A 25,859-nucleotide genomic window follows, 5' to 3' on the forward strand; every position below is an offset into this window, starting at 1 on the left:
CAACTCTCTTCCATTCTACAAAGGCTGAGAGAGGTGAGGAAGCTACAGAAGAAAAGTTTGAAGCTGGCAGAGGTTGGTTCATGAGGTTTCAGGAAAGAAGCCATCTTTCTAACATAAAAGTGCAAGGTGAAGCAGCAAGTGCTGATGGAGAAGCTGCAGCAAGGTATCTGGAAGATCCAGCTGAGATCACTGATGAAGGGGTCTACACTAAGCAACAGATTTTCAATGCACTTGAGTTCCTATATTGGAAGAAGATGCCATCTAGGTTTTTTGTAGCTTGAGAGAAGTCAATGCCTCGCTTTCAAGCTTCGAAAGACAGGCTGCTCTCTAGTTAGGAGCTGATGCAGCTGATGACTTTAAGTGAAAGCCATTGCTCACTGACCATTCAAAAAATTCCAGGGCCCTTAAGAATCACGCTAAACCTACTCTGTCTGTGCTCTATAAATGGAACAACATCCAGATGGCTTCTGGATGACAGCACATCTGTTTATAGCATGGGTTACTATTTTAAGACCACTGTTGAGAAATACTATTAGAAAAAAAAGATTTCTTTAAAAATAGTACTGCTCATTGACGAGGCACCTGGTCACCCAGGAGCTCTGATGGAGATGGACAAGATTAATATTATTTTCATGCTTGTGAATACAACATCCATTCTGCAGCCCATGAACCATGGAGTAGTTTCATCTTTCAAGTCGTATTTTAAAAATACATTTCTTAAGGCTATAACTGCCATAGATAGAGATTCCTCTTGTGAATCTGGGCAAAGTAAACTGAAGACTTGCTGTAAAAGGATTTACCATTCCAGATGTCATTAAGCGCATTCATGATTCATAGGAGGATGTTAAAATATCAACATTTTGAAGAAGCTGATTTCAATTCTCATGGAAGACTTTGGGCAGTTTAAGACTTCAGTGGAGGATGTAACTGCAGAAATATCAATAGAACTGGAATTAGAAGTGGAAGCCACGTAAGGTGGCTTACACCTGTCATTTCAGCTACATGGGAGGCTCAGGCGAGAGGCTCAGGCCAGGAGTTTGAGACCAGCCTGGGAAACACAGTGAGGTGACATCTCTCTCTCTCTCTCTTTTTCTTTTTTCTTTCTTTCTATTCCTTTCTTTCTTCCCTTTCTTTTTTTTTTTTTTTTTTTTTTTTTTTTTTTTTTTTTTTTTTTTCTTGTGAGACAAGGTCTGGCTCTGTCACCCAGGCTAGAATGTATCATGGCACAATCTCAGTGACCTCCATCTCCCAGGCTCAAGTGACCCTCCTGCTGCAGCCTTCCAAGTAGCTGGGACTATAGGTGTGTACTACCACACCTGGCTAATTTTTGTTTAGTTTTGTGTTGCTTTGTAGAGATGGGTTTTGCCATGTTGCGCAGTCTCGTCTCGAACTTTTGCACTCAAGTAATCTACCCATCCTAACTTCCCAAAGAGCTGGGATTACAGGTGTGAGCGACTGCACCAAGGCCCCATCTCTTAAAAAAAATTTTTTTAAGTAGCCAGGCATGGGGCACATGCCTATGGTCATAGCTACTTTGGAGGCTGACACACGAGGATTGCTTGAACCCAGGAGTTCAAGGTTGCAGTGAGTTATGGTGGTGCTACTGCACTCTAGCCATAGTGACAGAGCAAAATCCTGTCTTAAATTTAAAAAAGAAAAAGTAGAACCTGAAGATGTGACTGAATAGCTGCAATCTCATAATCAAATTTTAACAGATGAGGAATTGCTTTTTTTTTTTTTTAAGAGACAGAGTCTCACTCTGTTACCCAGGCTGGAGTGCAGTGGCACAATCTCGGCGCACTGCAACCTACTCCTGGGTTCAAGCGATTCTCCTGCCTCAGCCTCCTGAGTATCTGGGACTACAGGTGCCTACCACCACGCCCAGCTAATTTTTGTATTTTTAGTAGAGACGGGGTTTCACAGTGTTGGGCAGGCTAGTCTCAAACTCCTGCCTTCAAATGATCCACCCGTCTCGGCCTCCCAAAGTGCTGTGATTATAGACATCAGCCACCAGCCTGGCCTGAGGAATTGCAAAATGAGCAAAGAAGGTGGTTTCTTGATGGATTCTACTCCTGGTGAAGATGCTGTGAACATTGTTGAAATGACAACAAAGGATTTATAATGTTACATAAACTTAGTTGATAAAGCAACAACAGAGTTTGAGAGGACTGACTCCAATATGGAAAGAAATTTTCCTGTGAGTAAAATGCTATGAAACAGCATCACATGCTACAGAGAACTCTTTCGTGAAGGGAAGAGTCAATTGATGCAGCAAACTTCATTGATTTCTTATTATAAGAAATTGTCACAGCCATGCCAACCTTTACCAACTACCACCCTGATCACTCACCAGCCACCAACACTGAGATAAGACCCTCCACCAGCAAAATGATTACAGCTTATTGAAGGCTCAGGTGATCGTTAGCATTTTTAGCAATAAAGTATTTTTAATTAAGGTATGTACATTGCTTCGTAGACATTGCGCTATTGCACACTCAGTAGACTATACTGTAGCATAAACATAACTTTTATATGCACTGGGAAATTAAAATATTTGCTTTACTGCAGTGGCCTGGAATTGAACTCACAATATCTCTGAAGTGTCTGTACGGAGTCAATAGATTTTTTTTTAAATTTTTTAGTTTTTGTTATTATTCTTTTTTTAGACAGTGTCTCACTCTGTTGCCCAGGCTGGAGTACAGTGGTGCGATCAGAGCTCACAGCAGCCTCCAACTCCTGGGCTCAGGTGATCCTCCCACCTCAGCCTCCTGCTTAGCTGGGACTATATGTGCATGCCTCAGTGCCTAGTGGAGAAAATTTAGAAGATAGAAAAAATCTAATACGTAACCGAATGAGGATAGGCAAGAAGGAGGGTACCCTGAGTAAAGGAGGCGTCTGTGATGACTGGGTTTCTAGTTACTCAGAGTATTAGTGGTCTCATAAACAAACTGGGAATAGAAGAGGAAGGAGGATATTTGTTTGGAGGTAGGTGGAATGTGAATTAGAAATTCAGGCTTTCTAAAGAGATTTCAAGTTAGTCAATTAGTTTGAATTTGTATCAGATCTGCTTTTTCTGGTTAACTGTTTTCATATCAAATCTTATAAGCCAAAAAGAGCAAATGACCTAAACAATAAATTTTATTTTTTTATTTTTACTTTTTATGGGTACATAGAAGGTGTATATATTCATGGGGTACATGAGATATTTTGATACAGGTTTGCAGTGTGTAGTAATCATATCACGGAGACTGGGGTATCCATCCCCTCAAGGATTTATCCTTTGTGTTACAAACAATCCAGTCATACTCTTTCAGTTATTTTAAAATGTACTATTACTATTGACTATAGTTACCCTGTTGTGCTATCAAATAATAGGTCTCATTCATTCTTTCTTTATTAAAACTGGAACATTGAAACTCCAATGAGTTGACTCACTTTTGAAAATCCAAATAAAAATAAAAATAAAAAAACAGAATCAATGGACTGATAATTAAGACTTAGAATGCACCAGATTCTGAGTCAGATTCTGTGGAGGATAAAATATGAACAAGACAGTCCTTCACCACTCCACAGATATTTATTGAAAACCCTCTAGATACCAGGCATCTGCTCTGTCTAATGTACCAGGCCAGAGTAGCTCAGCACTTTGGACATATCATTAAACGAAACAGACAAGATCCCTTCCCTAGTCCCTCTATAATCCAGCACAAACTCAATGTTCAAGAGATTAAAGCTCCAAACATAAAGGAGAAAAGAAATATGAAAAGTAACTTGGATCAAAAGACTTACTTACTAGAGCTGTGTGTGAGTCAAGTTCAGCAGAACAATTTGAATTCCAAATCTTGGCCTTGGGACAGTCTAATTAAAGCTTATAAACCAGTCGTCACTACCACATCACCTCCTTTAAAATGCCTACAGTTGCAGAAAGGGTCTTGGGATCTCAGATAAGATAAAGAAATGTTATGAAAGGCTTTGCTGGCTGTTTTCTTCTTCCAGGAGGCGCTGGCTGCTTGAAATAATTCTTTACTGACACCTCTGTAAGAGCACCTTGGTTAGTAATAGCACATGGTAACAGTGTTAAAAGCTGGCATGCCCACACTTCCCCTGCGGAGAACCAGCCATCCTAGTTGGTGGAGACTTTAAATATCAAAAGAAAATACCTGGTTAGCAAAATTGTTTTGAGCATGTAGTTCATGAAACAAAGCAGCAAACATTCTATAATTTAAAAATTTAGCTGGCTGTACTGGCTCATGCCTGTAATCACAGCTACTTGAGAGGCTGAGATGGGAGGATCACTTGAGCCTGGGAGGCAGAGGCTACAGTGTACTGATTGCACCACTGCACTCCAGCCTGGGTGACAGAGCAAGAGCCTGTCTCTAAAGAATTTTTTTTAATTTAAGATGGAGCAATAGCTATTATTTCAAAGTTGTTTTTTTTTTTTTTTTTTTTTTTTTTGAGACAGAGTTTCGCTCTTGTTACCCAGGCTGGAGTGCAATGGCGCGATCTCAGCTCACCGCAACCTCCGCCTCCTGGGTTCAGGCAATTCTCCTGCCTCAGCCTCTCGAGTAGCTGGGACTATAGGCACGCGCCACCATGCCCAGCTAATTTTTGTATTTTTAGTAGAGACGGGGTTTCATTATGTTAACCAGGATGGTCTCAATCTCTTGACCTTGTGATCCACCCGCCTCGGCCTCCCAAAGTGCTGGGATTATAGGCGTGAGCCACCGCACCCGGCCTATTTCAAGGTTTTGTATAAAACACTCACTACTAGATTGCACACCTCCACTTAACATACTAGCTTTCCAATGACATTTCGATCTCTGCAACAGGAGTTAGTTGGGTAGTTTTCCCACATGGATTACATTTCGACCTAAAAATCATGTGCCTACCTCTTTCATAGTGATGGGCCCTGGGCTCTTTTTTGTTTTGTTGTGTTTTTTATTTATTTGAGACAGAGTTTCTCTCTTGTCACCCAGGCTGGAGTGCAATGGTGCAATCTCAGCTCACTGCAATCTCTGCCTCCCAGTTCAAGCAGTTCTCCTGGCTCAGCTTCCTGAGTTGCTGGATTACAGGCACCTGCCCCCATGCCTGGCTAATTTTTGTATTTTCAGTAGAGACAGGGTTTCACCATGTTGGCCAGGCTGGTCTTGAACTCCTGACCTCAGCTGATCCACCCACCTCAGCCTCCAAAAGTGCTGGGATTATAGGCGTGAGCCACCACGCTCGGCCACTGAGCTCATTAATACTACATGTAAATAGCGTAATATTTGTAAATACTCTATTTTAAAGGTGAATATTAACAGAAAGATAAAGTTTGAGCTTAGAAGCCCAGCACGGTGGCTCATGCCTAAAATCCCAGCACTTTGGGAGGCAGAGGCAGGTGGATTACCTGAGGTCAGGAGTTGAGAACACCATGGCCACCATGGCCAACATGGTGGAACCCCATCTCTCCTAAAGATACAAAAATTAGCTGGACATGGTGGCACATACCTGTGAACCCAGCTACTTGGGAGGCTGAGACAGGAGGATTCCCTGAAACTGGGAGGTGGAGGTTGTAGTGACCTGAGATCACACCATTGCACTCCAGCCTGAGTAACAGAGTGAGACTCTGTCTCAAAAAAAGAAAAAAAGTTTGAGCTTAGAAATGTAAGTCCTTCACATTACTTTGTCTCCCATGGGCCGTGAAAAAAATGGCAATTCAAGTGAGAGCTTACATCAGGGCTAAGCTGTTGGTTGTCCTTCAAGTAAACCATGGAAATACCGACTCAGGAAAGTTCGGGTCCTTCCTGCTACCCTTTCCACTGCCCCTACCCATGCTGTACACACTGGTGAGCCACAAGTCCACTTTATTCACCCCGAGAAATCACGCCCTTGGACACACTGACTGTCTTCTCTCCCCTTGACTACTGGGGCAGCTTTGAGACTCTTTCCATCTGGTTTCTTTGCAGGGTTTTCTCTACCCTCCCTCTAATTAGGGTGTAAATATGATCATGTCACTCTTCTCTGCTTAAGCTTCTGTGGCTCTCCACTACCGCTAAAATAACTTGGAGTCTTTCTGATGGCTTATGCAGCCGTTCACAGCCTGGGCCTGGCTGCCTTTGGGCAGCCTCCAGCCTCTGCCTCCTGTGTTCCAGCTCTTTTGGCCCTCCAACTTTGACTGGCTCAGCCTGGACTAGGCCCTCTTCCCTATCGCAACCCCATTCTGATCAACTACTTTTAGTCCTTAAAACTGCAGCTTAAATGTCACCCACCTTCACAGTTCCTGAATCTTCACTTCCTACCAGAATTGATATATCAGTATTTCCTTTTATTCCCATATTAGAATTTAACCGCACCTCAAATATTCCTATAATCACCATGTATCATGGTTTGTTCTGTACTTCAGAAAACTAGACCAGTCATTTATTTTCCTCACTCATTTTGTGTATTTTTCCCTGTCTTCTTTTTGGAATAAATCAAGATATAGAATATGAATTTAGAATATGAAGTCTGTAAGTCAAGGGAAAGGTCTAGGTGCAACATTGCTGCCTTCAACAAAGTTCTATTACTGAGTTGCAATAATACCCTGCAACTCAGAGAATCAAAGAATCCATCAGTGAGTCCATGGATGGACGCATGAGGGATCAGACTGCCCCTGCCCCAGTATGTCTGGCTCTATGTAAATGTGGGACTGGTGACACCCTCCTTCTCACAGTTTTGTAAGTAAATGCAGCAAAGAGTGCACTCTTGAGGCTCATGACTGGGAGGAAGAAGGCGTGGAGAGGAAGTACACGTTCACGTACCTTCTCGTGCCTACTAATACTTAAATTTGGAATGTTAATTTCTGCTTTCAAACTTTTCTTCCATATATTAATACTGTAGCATATTTTCTTTATGTTTTCAACCATTTACAAAATTTTACATGAGCATTATAAAAGGAGGCTGGGCGTGGTGGCTCATGCCTGTAATCTCAGCACTTTGAGAGGCTGAGGCAGGTGGATTGCTTGAGCTTAGGAGTTCAAGACAGTCTGGGCAACATGATGAAACTCCGTCTCTACAAAAACAAAAATAAAAAACAGCCTGGTGTGGTGGTGTGCACCTGAAATCCCAGCTACCCGGGAGGTTGAGGTTGCAGTGAGCCGAGATTGTGCCCTTGTACTCCAGCGTGGGTGACAGAGCCAGACCCTCTCTAAAATAAATACTTATAGAGTCTGCTGACACGGCCAGAGCCTATCTACATATAATGTGAAAATATAAAAATTCATTTATTTTATCAATATGATTTTTAAATGATAATTTCCTATAATCTGCCTTCCCCTGGAAACCATACTACTGGCTTGGTTTTTATAGTATCTAAATAATTTTGCAAGGTATATATCAGCTTATCAAATATTACTTATAACAATATGATCATACTATATACTGGGGTTTGCAATTTAATGAATGTTGGATCTGTTGCCATGGTACAGCTCTTTCAATATTTATTGGAAGATTTTGTCTTAGTTTCTCAACATTTTGGTAGTTTTTCAGGAGTGAAATTTAAGAGTGGACAAGAGTTGAGAGGGTTGCAGAGCCTAAGGTCAGAATCTAAAGTTATTTATTCAGTTAAACTGAATGCTAGTTTAATTATCTGTTCATGAAAAGTAACAAACATTTCCTGGGGTGGGGGAAGGAGTATTTCAGAAAAGTTGGGAGTAAGGGGTAGGGTGAGTAAAGATGGCTGTGTGTCTTCACTAGTAGATAACAACCCTGAGCAAGGTCAATGAATGGACTTGGTCCTATATTCTCCCACATAACTTGGGCTTGAGACAGCACAGCTGTAAACACCTATCTGGTGTTAGTGTCATAACCAGTTATTGAGTCTTTAGAGACCCAGAAAATACTAGACCTGGTAGAGCTTCTGGGAGCGAGAAGCTTAGAGATGGAGGTGCCTGGGGACTGCCGTGGAAGAACAGGGGTGGGGAGAGTTGTGGGAGGGTGTCAGGAGGAAGCCAGTCCAGAGCTTCAACAGAGCAGTGATGCTTCCATCTATTTCTATATTGAGATGTTTATTTTATTTATTTATTTTCTGGAGACAAAGTCTCACTCTTTCACCCAGGCTGAAGTGCAGTGGCATGATCTCACTGCAACCTCTGCCTCGTGGGTTCAAGCAATTCTCAAGCCTCAGCATCCTCAGTAGCTGGGACTACAGGCATGTGCCACCATGCCCAGCCAATTTTTGTATTTTTAGTAGAGATGGAGTTTCACTATGTTGGCCAGGCTGGTCTCAAATTCCTGACCTCAAGTGATCCTCCTGCCTCAGCCTCCCAAAGTGCTGGGATTATTTATAGATGTGGCCCACTGGCTGAGATTTTTATTTCAGCTGGAAAATGGATTGTGTTCTTAACTCAAAAGTTCTAAACATTGACCTAACCCCAAACTACAGCATTTTTATAGATGAAAAAAACACCTTAGAGAAGTGATTCCTCTCAGAGTCACGGAGCTAGTAATTGACAGATAACAGACATCTAAGTCTCCTCACTTCAAACCCAGTGCATCAGGGTACTGTGAAGGGAGGGTTTGCCTCCCTCACAAAGGAGGGAGGGTCGAGGAGGGCATGCATAGCTAGGATGATTGAAGTAGTAAATCTAAAGAGGGATTGGGTGTAGAAAACGTTAAAGAACCAGTGCTCTCTAATCACATTGCTTTAAATATAATCAAAGGGGAAAGAGTAATTGGAGACCTTGGGAAATTGCAACCTATTATAAAACTTTATAATGCCTGTTAGCCCTAGAAAGAGCTTCGTATCTGTCTTGGGGCCCTTCCCTAGGGATGCCACAGATCCAGTAATGGTAACTAGAATTTGCATATGTTCAGTGACACACCAGGGTATAATGACCAATCAGGGATACAACAGAAATGTTTAAAATTGACAAGAAAGTAAGACATTTGGCATAAACTGTCAGTAGTAACAAATTTGGAAAGAAACAACCATTACAGTGATTCATTCCTTTGGATATCAGTTTCTTCTTTTGAATAAGATGTGGGATCCCAAGGGTTTTGTGAACTCAACATTCATGTGATTGATCTTGTGATTCTTTTAGGTACCTATCCCTACATAGTCAGAACAATCCATGATCAGAACAACCAAACTGCTATCCTGAAATATGCCGTCTCTGAAAACTAGAACTAGCACCCTATTTAATACTACATCTGCCAACTGCCCCTCAAATTTAGGTTAGATGTCATTTGTGATTATCAGAGTCCTTGATCTCTCTTTTCTATTAGAAACCTGAAAGACATCTAATCATTTAAATATATTCTTCCTATATTGCTGGCATTTATGGTAGTTAGAAATCCTTTCAAATGTCTGAGACCAAGAGCAACTCTTACCCTTAAAACTAAAAAGGAGGTCTGTTTACAAGGGAAAAAATGAAGGCAAGGAGCAGAAAAGACCTCAAGGTCACTGTATACAAAACATGGAAGAACCAAGGATTAGCGCCGAAGTTGGCTTTATACTGTGTACTTTATCTCTTTCTACCAGACCCAATACAGCTGGCTGACATTTGACAAAATGCTGCCTCTTTATTTCTCTGCCCTTGGCATATTTCTGATTTTCTATTATCCTCTCCTCCATTAAGACACTGTGGTTCAGCTTGGCTTCTTGTACAGGTACAGTATACTTATGAAGGCCTGAGAAGCATATTGGCTGAAAATCATTCATTCACTTAACTCATGTTTATTAAATTCATCTCCTATGTGTCAGGCATCATTCTAGGTGCTGGGAATACAGAAGTGAGTCCCCGGAGTTCCCAACTTCTAGGGAAGGAGAAAGACAACTGATAAACAAATAGACATGTAAATACCTGCAATGCTAAGTGCTTTGCAGACAAATACTGCGAATGGAGGGAGGGTGATATTTTAGTTAGGGAGTTGAAGGCCTCTTTGTAGAGATGACCTTAGAGCAGAGACCAGGATGGAGCGAGGGAACTGAGCCCTATGAATTTTTGGGCTTCCTTTCTCAACTGGCCCCTAAAGTGTGATCTGCAAGCATGAATATTCCGCCTGGCGGAAACAAAAGGATGCTGGTTGGGGGCCTTGCTCTCCATTCTGCATAAGTTCACCCTTGACAATAACATCCCCTTTCAGATCAGACTAAAGTCTGTTTCATTCAGATTGAACCTTCGTAGGAAGCTTGCAACTGTCTCCACACTGCATCACCTCTAAAAACGCTTACAATAGGTAATAAACTGACGGTACCTGTTGAAAAGATGACAAACGTATTTACAAGTAACTGTGTTAGAGGAAGCACGTTTCCAGTGGCTAACATTTAATACTGATAAGTGTTGCTATAGTTTGTAGTTGGAAGTATTTTGTGGCCTGACTAATGTGTAGCTGTCCTTTAAAAGCTATTCCAGAAAGGGTCTGCCTGGCTTAATGCGTTCACCTGCTGATACTCCCTTTATCAGAATGATAGGATATTTCAGAGGTTGATTTAAATGAGTAATTGACTGCACATTTCTCCCATAGGTAGGTTGTTGAACTCTTCCCTGAGGAAGCCCAAACAGAGTGAGATAGGAAAAAGGAAATCTGACCTAGGTATTCATGGTGAATTTTACAGATCCACAGAGGAAAGTGGTAACCTTTGAAGTCTTCCCACAAATCCCTAAACTCTAAGGCCAGAAGAGTTCTATATTAGAACTTTTTGGGAATCATCTTCAAAACCAGAATTCATTTAGCTAATAAAGAGTCTATTTGAATTATAAATCTTGTTGTCTGAATCAGTGTTTCCAAACTATCTACCAGCAGAGCCACAACTTTTCTGTTCCTGACACTTTAAAAGAGTAACCCCACCCCCACCCCACGCAAAAGAAAAAAAATTCTTCTCAGCTGCCTTACTTTGTAGCTGAGTTAACAGAATTTGGTCACAGAGTAATTTACTTGACTGATCTATTTACAGCAACTTGTTTATGTATTTTTAAATCACAGTTACAATGAGTTGTTGTTCATTTATATACCAAAGAACCATATAGGTTGCAAATTACTCCCAAGCAATCCTGATAATACAGGATTATTTTTTAGCTTAGGAAAAAAAAAAAAAAAAAGGATACCAAAGGAGCTGGTGACCACTTTAAACTGCTTTTATTAACTGACATTTTACAAACTGAGGAAGCTCTTAAATATTGCATTTTCCCCCTTCATTCTCTTGGTATTTCTATCACCTTGTGATAAGGAGGCTACTAAAATTTGTAGTTCAGAAGAGATTCAGACCTCTACTGATGATCACTAATCTATCGTTTTCTTTCTGGGCTGCTTTGAGGGTATGTTTTGCTTCTCTTGATCCTTTCTATAGACAACTGAAGCCAAGCTCCACTCTCGGTGCACCTACAAAATAAACTCCACTTACCCTAAGTGTACTACAAATAGCTGATTAGCTTCAGTGTAGGACACTTCCTTGTGTTTGAATAATGATATTCACTTAACCTATTTGTAAAAACTCTCAATAGTGTACTTGAGTTAGTACATCGCGTGACCTTGGCTCCTTTTCTTAGCTGTTATTTACTGATAAAAATTAATCTCCTGCGCTAAGCGGTAGGAATCACTCCGAAATGCAGGGAAAGTCCTAAGAGAATTCATATGCTAATGACCCTTCCAAGTGAGAACTTGCTTAAATGTGCCATTTGCTGACATCATTGTTATGGGCAGAGTGGAGATGATTTCTTTAAGAGGCGGCCTTTCATAGTCTCCCAGCATTTCGTGGCCCGCGCGTGCACCTGCGGGAGGGGGAAGTTTACATAAGCGTCCTAGGGTATTTGCATCTTAGCGGCTTCACTCACTGGGCTCCGGAGAATGGAGCTGGCGGGCGGCGGTAGGTGCTCGCGCCGCGAGGCTGGCCAAGTGGGTGGGGAACTTTTCGAGGAATCGTGCGCGCGGGACCTCGTGGAGACCTGCCAGGGGCACGGTCAGCAGTGACAGTTCCTGGAAAGAGGGCGGCGGCGGCAGCAGGCTGGGCAGGCGCCGCCCGCGGGCGGGAGCGGGGAGCGGGGAGCGGGCCCGGCTGGGATCCCGAGCCGGGCGGTGGGCGGAGGGCGGGATCCGCAGGAAGCGAAATGGTTACTTTTTTTTTTTTTTTGACTGCGGGCTCTGATTACTTTTGAAGATCGCCGGCCCCAAGCAGTCTCCCGGCGCTGAGCGGAGACGAGTTTTTCTCCCCGCAGAGGAGGATACTGGAAGGACGCAGAACTGGGGCGTGGGGGATGCAGTGGCCTGGACCAGGCGACTCCAACCCGGGGGAGCACAGTCCGCCACGCCGGCAGGGACCGAGGGTTTCTGCGGAACTGGAGGACGTTTTGTGGGATCCTCACGGCTGCTGAGGGGCTGCAGCGGGTGAGGATCACCGAGCTGCGCCGCCGGGAAGCTCGGCGGCGACCGGCCGGGGGGGAAAGTGCGTCACTGGGGGGCGGAGGCGACCCCTCGCCCACCAGGCGGAGCCGGCGCCGGGACGCGACCCGGGGGCGCGGCCCGCTGCGAGGTAGTGGGGACCCGGTGCTCGCTGCCCCGCCCTGCTGGGGTCTCCCCGGGAAATGGGTGGACGCGGGTGACCCGGGGGCCACCCAGCCCTCTTTTCCTTCGGGAGCCCTCTGCGCCCGCTCCAGGCCTCCAGCCTCCGCCAGGCGCAGAGCGGGTGGGCGGCGAGTGCGCGCCGAGGGCTCCGGGGCCGACGCCGCGAGGGGCTGCAGGCCGCGCACCTCCGCGCTGCCCCGGTCGCAGGTGGGAGCCGCTGTTTGGGTCCCGGGGTTGGATGGCAGCCGGCGGCGGGGGCTGAACGCGGGAGGGCTGCAGGGTGCGCGCCGGCGGGGCCTTCTCGTCGGAAGCTGAGGGACAGACGTGGGGACCCGTGGGTGCTCGGCCCCACCGTCCAGCAGTAGGGCGAGTGCCTGTCCGTGGAGGTGACACAGCGCCACGAGGGGCGCTGGGCTTTCTGCTGGAGGAGGGTAACGGGGAATTCGAAGGGGACTCTTCTATGCTGAGGGACAAGGGGGACTGTTCTCTCCGGGCTTCGCGTCGGGGCCGAGGAAGCGTTTGCTCGCTGCCTCTGGGTCTTGAGCTCCGCTTTAGGCTGGCCGGGGACGCAGAGAGGGGCGGGAGCCGGTCGACCCACGGCCCGGGGCGCCCCCTCGCGGCCCAAGTAGTCGCCGCCGCGCGGAGAGCAGGGTTTGCTGGGCCCGGGGAGGGCCGACGCCCGCTCTGAGGTGTCTCTCCAGCTGCGGCGGCGGGGATGGGGACGACCCAGGGGACCCCTCGCAGCCATCGCTGGAAGCCACCTCGAGAAGTGGCTGGCCGAGTTTTCCCGAAGTACAGTGACATCCTTTCCCTCCCGCCTCCTCCGGCCCCATTTTTAAAAGCTCGGGCTTTCCGATTAGTCTGTGTCGGTATAAGCCAGGCTATGTGTGGAATTTGTTTTTACAACTCGAGTCTTGTGACTTCTCAAACACTTTCCTGAAGTGTTTTCTCTGGAAACTTGTTTCAAATGAGTGCTGTAAGTTTCACAAAGAGGAGTGTTGTTCAGGAGCCAACAGGTGACGGGGCGAAACCTGAGTCTGTGTGTACATTGGAGTCAAGTCTGGCTGCCGTTTCCTCGGGCCACCGTTGAAAATAGAAATCCAAAAAATCAATAGGAGACTGAGGGGAACACGATTTTGGGAAAATATCTGCATCCCCCATTATGGAAAAGACTGGGCTCATTAGAGCAGCGCCTTGTTTGGTGCCCCTCATTCCGCGGCATGCATTTGGGATTTTGTCTTTACATACCCGTTTACGGATAACCTGACCCCACAAGCGCCGCGCTGGCAAAGGACCAAGCTTTGTCGTCATGTTTCCTCCTTTTGTTAAGCAGCCTTTCTTACTGTCATGGAATGTACTTTTGCATGAAATTAGAATGCTTTGAAAGAGTTCCACATTTCCTCTTGGAAAAATGGATAGTTTCTTGGCCATTGGGTGATGCATGACAGCCCACTCAGCTGTTAGGAAATGTACAAGCTGGATGGAGCTTTACTTGGAAAATACAGACAATACCAAGGGGCATATGGCGTCATGCCACTAATGGCTCGTATGGAGAACTTTTAGTAAAGGAATGTTTCATAAGCAGTATCTTCTGATAACTTATGTTATTTTTCAAGTAAGTGATTGAATTGGGCTCTGCTGGCCATGACTTTTGTCTTTAGTAGACAGTAAGCACTGAACGCTCTTTGGGTGTGTGAAACCTCTAAAGAAATGGCAGTTTCGTATGTCTCTACTATAAATTCACATCTCAGTTGAAGTTAAGGAAATATATGTATATCCATAAGGGTGGTATATTTTGCATTTTGAAAAGAATGGATGTGTGACATGTTTCTGTACTGCTCAATTAGTCTGTAGTTAAATTTAATTCACCTGCATATTTAGCTTGGGAGAATTAGAGTCGCTTTTGAATGGAGAACCTGTGATCCTCATCTTCCATGCACTAAGGCCTTATTAACAAGCAGTTTAACAAAGAAGCTGTTAGACAGTTTGTAGCCCACTGGGTGGCACTTAACAGCGGGGGAGCTGGGGGGGCAGTGGGGGGGTGGGGGGGGTGGGACACCTAGGGAATGTTGGCCTGAGTTCACAAAATCATACCTGTTCTGGCTTTTGGTGATCAAAGGGTTTCTAACTCCCTGGACATGTTCACACAAGAAATACTTTTTCATAGGATCCTATAGTGCCATAGTAGTCTTCATATAGGGACTAGAGTGGGATCGCATTGGAAAAAGTATTGTAATTAGGTATATGACCTTAGACTTCCTTTTCAATGGCAGGCCCTGACAATTACTGTTTTTTACTTGCATGATTTTGATTTGGTGACTTGATCCAAGAAAAGTTTGAATAATAGGAATCATACCAGACCTGATATACAGTTACAACCTCAATATGTATCTGATTAAACTCATTCTCCTGAAATCCCTCAAATCCTCACTCCCTTCTGAGTTGCCCTAAGGTACTTATGTATTGGTACGTCAATCACCTGATACTCCAAACTATCTTTGACCCAATTTCTTCCTTCCTATTAGTTCCTTTTACTTTCCCTCCCCAAGTCACCATGTGTAGGCTTTCTTAGGGACAGTATATTAATTGGCTCCTCTCAGGTTCTTTATCTTTTTCCTGGCCATCACTACCCCATCTTAATTTTCTTTGAGAACCAGAAGTATCTTGTCGCAGTCTCCATTCATGTCTTTTGCAGCTTCCCGTTGCCTGTAGTGATAAGCCCACAGTATTCTGCCTGAAATTATAATTCTTGAAAATAGGATTCAGGCACCATTGCCATCTGTTGTTGCTTCTTTGGAAGAATCTGTCTTCTAGTGAAACTGTTCACTCTTCATTGCCTCTGGACCTTCATATACTGTGCTGACTTATTAAGCTCTTTACAGGAAAATAGTATTGGCTCATTTATGTATATATCAAGGGCAATCAAAATAACGATCCTTGGCTCTCTCCTGGAAGCAGCATTCAGACCAGTAGAAAATGAAATGATCCCCAAATGGCCAAAATAGCATAATAAAATGATTAAACCTTCTCTTTAGCTTGACTAACACTTTCACATACTATATGCTATCTTATTTCGCCAGTGATTACCGTGCTTATAGGAGAAGTGTTTAAGCCTTCATCCATGCCTTTCTTACTGTATATACTTCTTTTTGAGACAGGGTCTTGCCGTGTTGCCCAAACTGGTCTCAAACTCCTGGGCTCAAGCAGTCCTCCCACTTTAGCCCCCAAGTAGCTGAGTGTATAGGCATGTGCCCAGCTTCTAGGTACTTTTCAAAGAGTAGTTAAATTTACAGAATACTGGAAGCAACTAAAAGGTTTGGAGGTTGTTGGTTGTGGGCAAAAGGGAAAGGCAAGTTCATAAGAGACAAGTAGCAAGGATCAAAACATGAGAGTAGGCAGAAAAAAAAACTACAAAAGTTTGCTAGTTATCATGAAGTTATGGGTCGGGGCCATTTTGTTTCTTGAATCCTGAAGCCAGTGTTTTCTACTTTGCTCAAAATGAAAACAAATGATCAGCCAAAGGCTAAATCACATATAATTTTTACACGTGCCATCATTAAAGAAAGCAAGGAGATGAATAATGGATTTGTGTGTGTGTGTGTGTGTGTGTGTGTGTGTGTGTGAGTGTGTGACAGAATTTTGGTCTTGTTGCCCAGGCTGGAGTGCATCTTGGCTCACTGCAACCTCCGTCTTCTGGGTTCAAGCAATTCTCCTTCCTCAGCCTCCCAAGTAACTGGGATTGCAGGCATGCACCACCATGCCCAGCTAATTTTGTGTTTTTAGTAGAGATGGGGTTTCACCATATTGGTGTCCGGCTGGTCTTGAACTCCCAGCCTCAAGTGATCCAGCCTCGGCCTCTCAAAGTGCTGGGATTATGGGCGTGAGCCATCGCACCTGGCAGCTACATTTCTTCTTATGTTCTGGCTTTTAATGGAATAAATGTCAGTTGGCTCCTTTTTGACATCCCCTAGAACCATTCAACAACAACCTTAAATATAAGGATGAAAGAATGAATGCAGTGAATGAATCTAGAAAGTAAATTTCACAAAGGAACCCCTCATTATGTCACTATGTTATATGAATGAGGCCATACTCAAATTTGGGGAACAAGTGCCCCCTCACAGTCAAGCCTATACTAGATGTTCACAATTGTTGCTTTATCTAAGGCAACTGGAAAAACTGCCATGTCCCATGCATAGACCACTACACATGCTGTGTGTGTATGTGTGCATGCACACACACAATGTGTACGGTGTTGGAGGTTTTATGTGAGGACTGGTTAGAAGCTGCTTCCACAGCCGCTGGAAATGTTGGCCAATAACTTGGCAAAATTGTGTGCCATTCAGAAGGCCAGAGCCCTCCCAAGCTCAAAAAGAAGATGAAACTCAGGTTTTGTTATTAACATATTGTTCCAATTCCATTTGTTACTGGTTAGCTTTAAGAAAGCTCTTCCCAGTGGATGTAACAATGCCAATTGCTAGGTTGCAATATTAGTTTTAATTCTTTATGTTCATGAAATTTGTTTCTGTTTTAAAACTCTTTTGCATCTTGGAGGGCAAATAGCAGCTTTTTTTTTTTTTTTTTGAGATGGAGTCTTGCTCTGTAGCCTAGGCTGGAGTGCAGTTGTGCGATCTAGGCTCACTGCAACCTGCACCTCCCAGGTCCTGGTTCAAGCAATTCTCCTACCTCAGCCTCCCAAGTAGCTGGGATTACAGGCACAAGCCACCATGCCCAGCTAATTTTTGTACTTTTTAGTAGAGACGGGGTTGTACCACATTAGCCAGTCTGGTTTTGAACTCCTAACCTCGTTATTCACCCGCCTTGGCCTCCCAAAGTGCTGCAGGCGTGAGCCACCGTGCCCAGGCAATAGTGGCTATGAAAAAAAAAATCAGGTCCTAAGATGTTTGTTGACTTGTCAAAGTTTTGAAGACATCAGACCAAGTTTACTGAATGCTGAGAGCATCAGATTCCATTCCCTAAGTGTAGCTCTTATCCTTTGGGTCAGATGTTCTCTTGACAATTGATGGTTGAGAAGTCATACATCTGCTAGCTGATTGTCTTTGAATCTTTTTAAATGGTAAGAAGTAGCTATTTAACTATCTTCAAGGAAGAGGAGAGAGAAAGGACAAAGGAGGGAAATGGAGCTGTTCCATTTCATATTGCATGACTTGCATGGAACAGCCCCATGATAATTCTTGCCTTTCTAAGAGAAAAGTATTCCAGCTCTCTCTACCAAACCTTGGGCTTCTTTCTCACCTCCCTTGTGACCAAGCCCTTCTTTTCTGCTTGACATTTATTTCTCTACTTGACTCTGATAGTAGGCTTTTAGTCTTCAAAACAGTGTCTGCAAAGAACTCGTGACCCTATTAGAACTAAGTTCTGACAGCTGTTCTGTGTGCTTGACCCGCCCCTCCCAATGCCATCTCTGATGGTGGTGTAGCTGTTAAAAGGTTTTGTGTCCTCCACACGTCTCCTTAATGGTCAGACTATTTGGAACCTGAACAAACCCGTCTCCGAAAACTGTTTGCTTTTTTTTCTCCTGCATTATGAGGTTTATTTATTTGTAATTCAAAATTATAGAGAGACACTGGAGAAATCGGACCCCTGATTTATTTCCAAGCGTAGCACAGGATTGGTTAATGCGTAGTTGACATACATTTATGATTAAGTTTACTGCAGCATCTTAAGACCAAGACAATAAACCTGCCTTAGAATTGACAAGAATGCTGATGTCTTAGATAAAAGAATGTCAAAAATACACTCTCAAACGGATCCCGCAAAAGTGTGTATAGATGTGAGGGGGGGGAGGGAGGAGTAGGATGAAAAAGCACGTGGAGCAAGATGGAAGCCGCTGATGAGTCTGGGTGAGGGATGTGTCAGAGTTCCTTTTACTCTTGCATCTTTTTGGAAGTTTAAAGTTATACCAAAATAAAATTTTGCCCCCTCCCAAAAAAAAGTATAGGGTACAGGACAGGGCCACTGTTAGTTCACCTAAGCATGGTTCTACAAAAGAAAAAAGAAGCATCATAAAGCAAAGTTTTACTCTGCCATAACCCCGACTTTGAATAGTTCTATTTCTATTATAATTCAGCCTACTTTTAAAGCTGATTCTGCCCATTTCATGTGATCAATCTTAAGAGATAATACCTGAAAATGAAGTTAATAGAATTTTTCTGTTAGGTCTGATCCACCTGTGGTCTCATATGCTTGGCTTAAAACATGGTGTTTTGGCAGACCACGTGCAGCCAAGGTGAGGTGATCCTCAGGAAGAGCCTCAGCCATGGCCCAGAGCAGAAGGAATAGCCAGGCTCCCGATACCATACAGTGGTGAAAAATGCCTGAGGAAGGGGTATTTGTGAGGTCACAGTTTTATAGTTATTATTGTAACTTTTTACAAGCATAAGAACTATGTTTAGCTGCCACTGCTTTTACCCGACTGATAAACTTAAGAATACACTGTCAGTGTCTCTTGGCAAGTACAAGCAATCTTAAAAAATAAAAAAATCAGGTGCCATGACTCACATCTGTAATCCTAGCACTTTGGGAGGCCAAAGCAGGACGATATATTAAGCCCAGGAGTTTGAGACCAGCCTGGGCAACATAGGGAGACCATCTCTACAAAAAATAGAAACAAAAAACCTAGTCAGGTGTGGCAGCACATGCCTGTGGTCCCAGCTACTTGGGAGGCTGAGGCAGGAGGATTGCTTGGACCCGGGAGGTAGAGACTGCAATGAGCCCTGATTGTACCACTGCATTCTAGCCTGGGTGACAGAGCAAGACCTCATCTCAGATAAATAGGAAAAAGAAAAATCGAAATTGAAGTTTCATGTTATCAGGTAAAGAAGTTGCTAGTGATGATGTAGAAACTCCTAGCACAGCTTGGTCCCAGTGGATGCCATGCCATATAACTTTTTATTTTTATTTTTTTTGTCAGACAGAGTTTCGCTGTCTGACACCCAAACTGGAGTGCAGTGGTGCAATCTCAGCTCACTGCAACTTCCGTTCAAGCTATTCTCCTGCCTCAGCCTCCTGAGTAGTTGGGATTACAGGTGCCAACCACCACACCCAGCTAATTTCTGTGTATTTTCAGTAGAGTTTCACTAACAAGTTTCACTACGTTGGCCAGGCTGGTCGGTCTCAAACTCCTGACCTCAGGTCGTCCACCCACCTCAGCCTCCCAAAATGCTGGGATTACAGGTGTGCACCACCACACCCAGGCAACATTTTTTAATGTTTGTGTTTTAATGAGCTCTGAGAACTTACCAATAAATGCAGTGTTTTGTCATTTTGAGTATTTGCTGATATAAAGGAAAAAGAAAAACTTTCCTCAGTGAATAAACTTTGAACCAACTGCTCATAAGGCCGTTGGATTTTTTTCAGTTCTTTTTGACTGTGTATCCTTAAAATGCCTTCTGTGGGCAAAATGGACTACCCTTCAGTAGTGTCACTTTGTGTGTCTGCAGTGCAGTAGCTTGGCTGATTCCCCAAAGAAAAGGGAATTGGCTCAATCAGCACTCCCCCAAGGAGGCAGTGTGGGGTTGCAGTGGTTTATGATCACAGCCAAGCCTGGTCCTAAGGCCACTTACTGAGCTTGGACAGTTGACCCTTCTCTGAGGCTCACTCTCCCCATCTGTTACGTGAGACTCCACTCATACTGGGTTGCTTGATATGGCGATTAAATGCCATAACACTGGTGGTACCAGCCAGGCATGGAGAAGTAAGTTAGCCATCTGCTAACAAATGAAACAGAAAGCCAGGCCTGTAATGAAAAGGATATTGTCACTCATGTTCCTTCAGTTGGACTTTTAATTTGTGCACGAGTGACAGTCAATCCTCTATGTAATTTGTTGAAAGGCTGGAATGAACTTGTGGGGATTTTAAGTTTGAGATGCGGCCAGGACTTCCAGGTGATTGGCAAGAGGGGATGTGGGATGGTGCCATGTAGTGCTAACGTTGATTTACCTTGATTAGGATAGTAATTTTCTGTACATTTTTCACAAAAGCCTAATCAGGGAGTACAGCTGTAAAAGTAATTCAAGTCTTCGGCAATCTGTATCTTTGTGCCAGCTCGGAAAATCCCTGGCTTGTCTTAATTTGTGCTGTTTTCTCTTGTTTTATAATCCAGTGACATTTAATTTCTACGTTCTGTTTAATATTTATGTTCTTTGTAAGTCTGCAGAGCAAATACCTTATTGTCTCCCCGCTTAGCCTGATTTGGCAGGGGACAGATGTTCATATTTCATGATTTGGGTTAAATTGCATTGAAGGCACTCATTCTCCTGGTAGGAGTTTTGGGGTTACTAATTAAATTCTTAACCCCTCTGGTTCTCTTCCTTTGACATGTGGGAGTGTTTGTTTTTTTTTTTTTTTTCAAAATATTCAATACATTTTTTGACTCATTAACGCATCCTTTTTTATTGAGGAGTCAGAGGAATCCGCCTCTGTTTAGAAAGCCTTTCCTTAGTCAAGACATGAGTGAGCTGCACCTGTGTGAAATGACGCCTTGTTTAAAAGGTCATGACCTCCCCATGGTAGTGTAGGAAATGAGGTCATCTTCACTTTCTCTTCACGGTGAATGAAGTTAAATCTATTAGTTGGAATAATATATGTGTGACATTGCTCCTACTGCTAATAAAGATTGTAGCTATGAAGTGCTTGGCCTTCATTTGTGAACCGCTACGACATTAATTTTCTCAATGTCCTATCATTTATAAAAGAAAAACCTAAGTTTTAACCATAGGTTTTATTTATTTATTTATTTATTTATTTATTTATTTATTTTTTGAGATGGAGTTTCGCTCTTGTTACCCAGACTGGAGTGCAATGGCGCGATCTCGGCTCACTGCAACCTCTGCCTCCTGGGTTCAGGCAATTCTCCTGCCTCAGCCTCCTGAGTAGCTGGGACTACAGGCATGTACCACCATGCCCAGCTAATTTTTGTATTTTTAATAGAGACAGGGTTTCACCTCGTTGACCAGGATGGTCTCAATCTCTTGACCTCGTGATCCATCCGCCTCGGCCTCCCAAAGTGCTGGGATCATAGGCATGAGCCACTGCGCCCGGCCGGTTTTATTTTATTTTACGTTTTTCGAGATGGAGTCTTGCTCTGCCGCTCAGGCTGGAGTGCACTGGTGCCATCTCAGCTCACTGCAACCTCCGCTTCCAGGTTCAAGCAATTCTTCTGCCTCAGCCTGCCAAGTAGCTGAGATTACAGGCATCCACCACCATGCTTGACTTATTTTTGTATTTTTAGTAGAGACGGGGTTTCACCATGTTGGCCAGACTGGGCTTGAACTCCTGACGTTGTGATCCATCTCCCTTAGTGCTGGGATTACAGGCATGAGCCACCGGGCCTGGCCAATGATCTTTGGTTTTTAATAGGTAGTATTTTCCAACACTGTTAATATTTAGAGTTAAATTGAGATCGTTGCTGAAAAATGACTTAGTCTCAGCTGAAAGTGTATGGGTTTTCGCTGCCTTTCCCACTTGTTTAAGCAAATGAGAACCTTTTTTTTGACATCCTTCCTGAGATGGAAGAACATTTATTAAGGCAGAAGGATTTTTGGAAGTCCGACGTGTCAGTGTGTATGTGTGACTAGACTCTGGCTTTTAGCTGTATGACCCTGGACAAGTCTCTTGGCTTCCCTGAAGCTTGATCAGGTGGCTATAATTACCTATAATTTTCTTTCTTTACATCATTATTTGTGGGTAAAAGGGGCTGGGATAAAAAAGCTCCATCTCTCCATCTCATTCTGAAAGTTGTGTTATTATTATTATTTTCTTTGTGCCCTGGGATGAGGGATGATTTTTAAGAACCAGAAGATACAAAGAACATAAATGGTGACAGCACAGTACCTGGGTTGTAGGGCAGAGAATGTTGTCTTGATGCCTTTGTGGCCCTTCATCCGCGGAGGCTTTCTTTCTATTCAGAGAAGGGTTTACGTCTTACTTTGCCCATCGCAGGCTGATGGCATTTCACATGACTGCAAAACTTTTTAGTGAATGCCTGCTTATGATGCAATTAAACATTAACAGCCACAAAGCTGGATTTTATTTTCACGTAGTGCTGTATTTAGTGACTGTTTGCTGAAGGAACTCATTGATGAATGTCTGGCTGACTTTAGCCCTTAGTAAAGGCTTGAGGATTTAATGTGCAGTATAAGGCTTTAATTGCACTATTTCTATTTAATGTGTAAACTCAAGTTTAGTGTCTTACAAACCATAATTAGAAATCTGAAACCTGAGCAGTTTGGCTGAGTAGACCCACTCTCAGGAGGCAGCACTACCTCAGTTGGAAAAATTGCTTGGGAAATACTGGGGGGCCGAGTGGGGTCTTGAGCCATTTTTCATGTGACATAGTAGTGGGCAAGGCAGGTGACCCAATCCCTGACACTTCTTTCTACAACTCATAGGATGTCACAGGGATTTGTGTGCAGAAGTCGACACAGCAACTTTCTTGAGAACTTTCCTAATGAATTGACTGTAGAGAGGCACCTTTTAAGGCTCCTGGAAATAAACTAGCTTTGGTGGCATGCTCTGAAATTCAGAGCTGGCAAAGGGACTACTTGCGAATTATATAGCTCTGAATTTTAAGTTTCAGGGGGCCTGGGGGCTGGGGGGTGGTGACAGTAGTAATTCTGTTACTTTTTCTGGGCCCAGCTGTGTGTTAACAGCATTCAATAAAAGCTCTGGGAGGGTAAGAGAAATGCATTCAGGTTTTAGATGTCTTTGTTTTTTCTTATATTGTCCACAGCAGCCATTGGTTAATGTTCTGTGACTGAGAAACCAGGCTTTAAACTTTATGCCTTTGGAGATGGAGCCCAAGATGAGCAAACTGGCCTTTGGCTGTCAGAGAAGTTCCACATCAGATGATGACTCTGGCTGTGCATTGGAGGAGTACGCCTGGGTCCCTCCGGGCCTGAGGCCAGAGCAGGTAGGAACTTCATCATCCTGTGTTTAACCTTTGTTTTTCAGTGTGAGTTAAGACTTCTGAACAGTGTTTTGTAAATGGATAGAGAACATCACCCTCCTTAGTCCTTATTCTTTGTATGGCTTTGAAGTTTTACTTATGAAGGTCATATTTAGTTTCTCAGTGGAAGTTTCCAGTCTCTTTGTACTCATGGTTCCAGAAACCTCATAAGGATCCCATTTTTGCTCTAATGAATGAAATCCACTGTACCACATAGGCATTGGTTATGTGTATTTCTGATGAGTCCCTCCCCTTGAGAGTGAGAGGAATTTACTTTAAAAAACTTCCGTGACAACAAAAAGGCAATAAAAGAAAAGAGAAAAGCTTCCATGCCAGTTCTCAGCAATGCTTTTGCTTTAGAAGAGAAATGGCGAGCGATGAGAAACCCTCTGAAGTGTTACTGCTTAGACGTTTGACCTTTGATAACTTCACATATGAAAGAGCCTGTCACTTGTACCACGGGGATTAGAAAAAAAAATTAAAGAGTTAATTTTATGCTTTGTTTGTATTGTTATTTAGGAATATGAGAACATTCTCTCTGCCTATTTTAATTTTCCCAATATCTTTACAGTGATTAACTTCTTGAAAATCCCTGGTGATATTATTAAAAGAGCAAAGGCATCATTTAAAAATCAAGTTAACAGTGAGGTGTGTGGTTGCTTTGCTTCTGAATTAGGGTTCTGTTTCCTTTAGGGTAGGACATTTTTTGAGAATAGGGTATCCTTATTTATCCATGGCATAGCACAGTACCTGGCACACATATTCAGTAAGTGTTTATAACTGTAAAAAGCTTCTAGAGCTGATAGAATGGGGAGAGGGCGGAGTGCTGGTGAAGCAGTTCGGAAAGCAATATTTTGACAAACTACTTAGAGATACCATTCTTACATCTTAGGCTGGGTGGGTTTTGTGCAATACCAAGATATTGAAGTTGACCAGTCCTAAATTCCTATCTTTTTTTTCTCTCATTCCTTCTCAGCACTGCAGTATCCTTTGCAGTACTTGTTTTTAAAGGTTTTTAAAGGAACAAGTATAGTTCCTTGTTTTTAAAGGAACATCCTTTAAAAACAACAGAAAAACAAGCAGAAATTAAGTTTTCCTTTCAGAGTGAGCAAAGTACAGCTCAATATGGCTCCTCTCCAGTTTCCCTGGGAAGGCTGACTCCAGGTATTCAGAAAATAGCACCCCCTGCATGGAAGCAGAGAAAGCTGATGTTTGAGAGGACCTGATAAAGAAGAGCTTACAACATTTAGCAAAACAGCTTTTGTCTTTGTGATGTGTAAAATTCAGAGAGCAAATTAAATGTATTTGTGTAGTGGCTGGATTTTGGACTCTGTCACGCAGTCTGTATGGTAATTTGCAGAATTCACCCAGGATACTCACTCTTGCTGATCTCTTGGCTGACCCTTGGAAGACTGGCAGGGGAAGGGTATTTTTTTTTTTTAAATGGAGTCTCACTCTGTTGCCCAGGCTGGAGTGCAGTGATGTGATCTCAGCTCACTGCAACCTCCGCCTTACGGGTTCAAGCAATTCTCCTGCCTCAGCCTCCTGAGTAGCTAGGATTACAGGTGTGCACCACCAAACCCAGCTAATTTTTGTATTTTTAGTAGAAATAGGGTTTTTACTATGTTGGCCAGGCTGGTCTTGAACTCGTGACCTCATGTGATCCACCAGCCTTGGCCTCCCAGAGTGCTGGGATGACAGGTGTGAGTCACACCACCAGGAATAGTAGTCTTAAATGTGCATATTTTATGGTGCATAATTTATGATGTGCCTAATTGTCACTACAAATTACATTCCTGAAGAGCAATTTAGCAGCTGGGTGCTAGTTATCCAAAGGTTTGCAGTTCTGCTGAGTTGGCTCAGAGCTGGTCTTCTCATTAGCTACAAGAGGTCAAACCCTGTACCTAGGGAAAGGTAACTTTTAAAGATAAAGTGAGCTGAGATGCTCAGTTCTGTATGCTGATGCCATTCGAACTATCTATTATGCAGATCCAGCTCTATTTTGCTTGCTTACCAGAGGAGAAGGTTCCTTATGTTAACAGCCCTGGAGAGAAACATCGGATTAAACAGCTTTTGTACCAGTTACCACCACATGATAATGAGGTAAAATAACGGGAAGAAGGCTAATTAGAAAAAAGAAAAATGCATGATAAGCGTTGAGATGCTGCTTATAAACCCCAACTCCTCACTGGCTAGGGCTCTCTTTTGCCTTTCTTTAGTTAAAATTTGGCCAGAGAATACAGTTTTTATTCTTAAAAAGAAGAGAGGAAAAAGACTATCAGTGTAATAAACTTAACACAAGTTGGTTTTTATAGTGTTTGCAGCCACCCACCAGTGATTAGGAACCTACAAATTCCTGAGATTTCCC

The 25,859-nt window shown here is 43.4% G+C and overlaps 1 protein-coding gene across 8 annotated transcripts in view; it reads left to right on the plus strand.

Annotated features, from left to right (window-relative positions):
• PRICKLE1 (prickle planar cell polarity protein 1) overlaps positions 1 to 25,859 on the plus strand; it is a 125,473-nt gene that overhangs the window by 89,249 nt on the left and 10,365 nt on the right. For 2 of the 8 annotated variants that reach the window (XM_035255770.3, XM_054238158.2), the window contains exons 2-3: positions 23,276 to 23,455; positions 25,481 to 25,594. In XM_035255770.3, coding sequence (XP_035111661.1) covers positions 23,324 to 23,455; positions 25,481 to 25,594 — 246 coding nt within the window. In that variant the 5' untranslated portion in view covers positions 23,276 to 23,323. Of the gene's footprint in view, positions 1 to 11,780; positions 11,828 to 12,104; positions 12,346 to 12,464; positions 12,730 to 23,275; positions 23,456 to 25,480; positions 25,595 to 25,859 lie in introns of those variants that run through there. The other 6 variants (XM_035255766.2, XM_035255769.3, XM_035255771.3 and 3 more) reach the window with 6 other exon arrangements.

The sequence above is a fragment of the Callithrix jacchus genome, chromosome 9, assembly GCF_049354715.1.
Source record: "Callithrix jacchus isolate 240 chromosome 9, calJac240_pri, whole genome shotgun sequence".
Taxonomy (NCBI): Eukaryota; Metazoa; Chordata; class Mammalia; order Primates; family Cebidae; genus Callithrix; species Callithrix jacchus.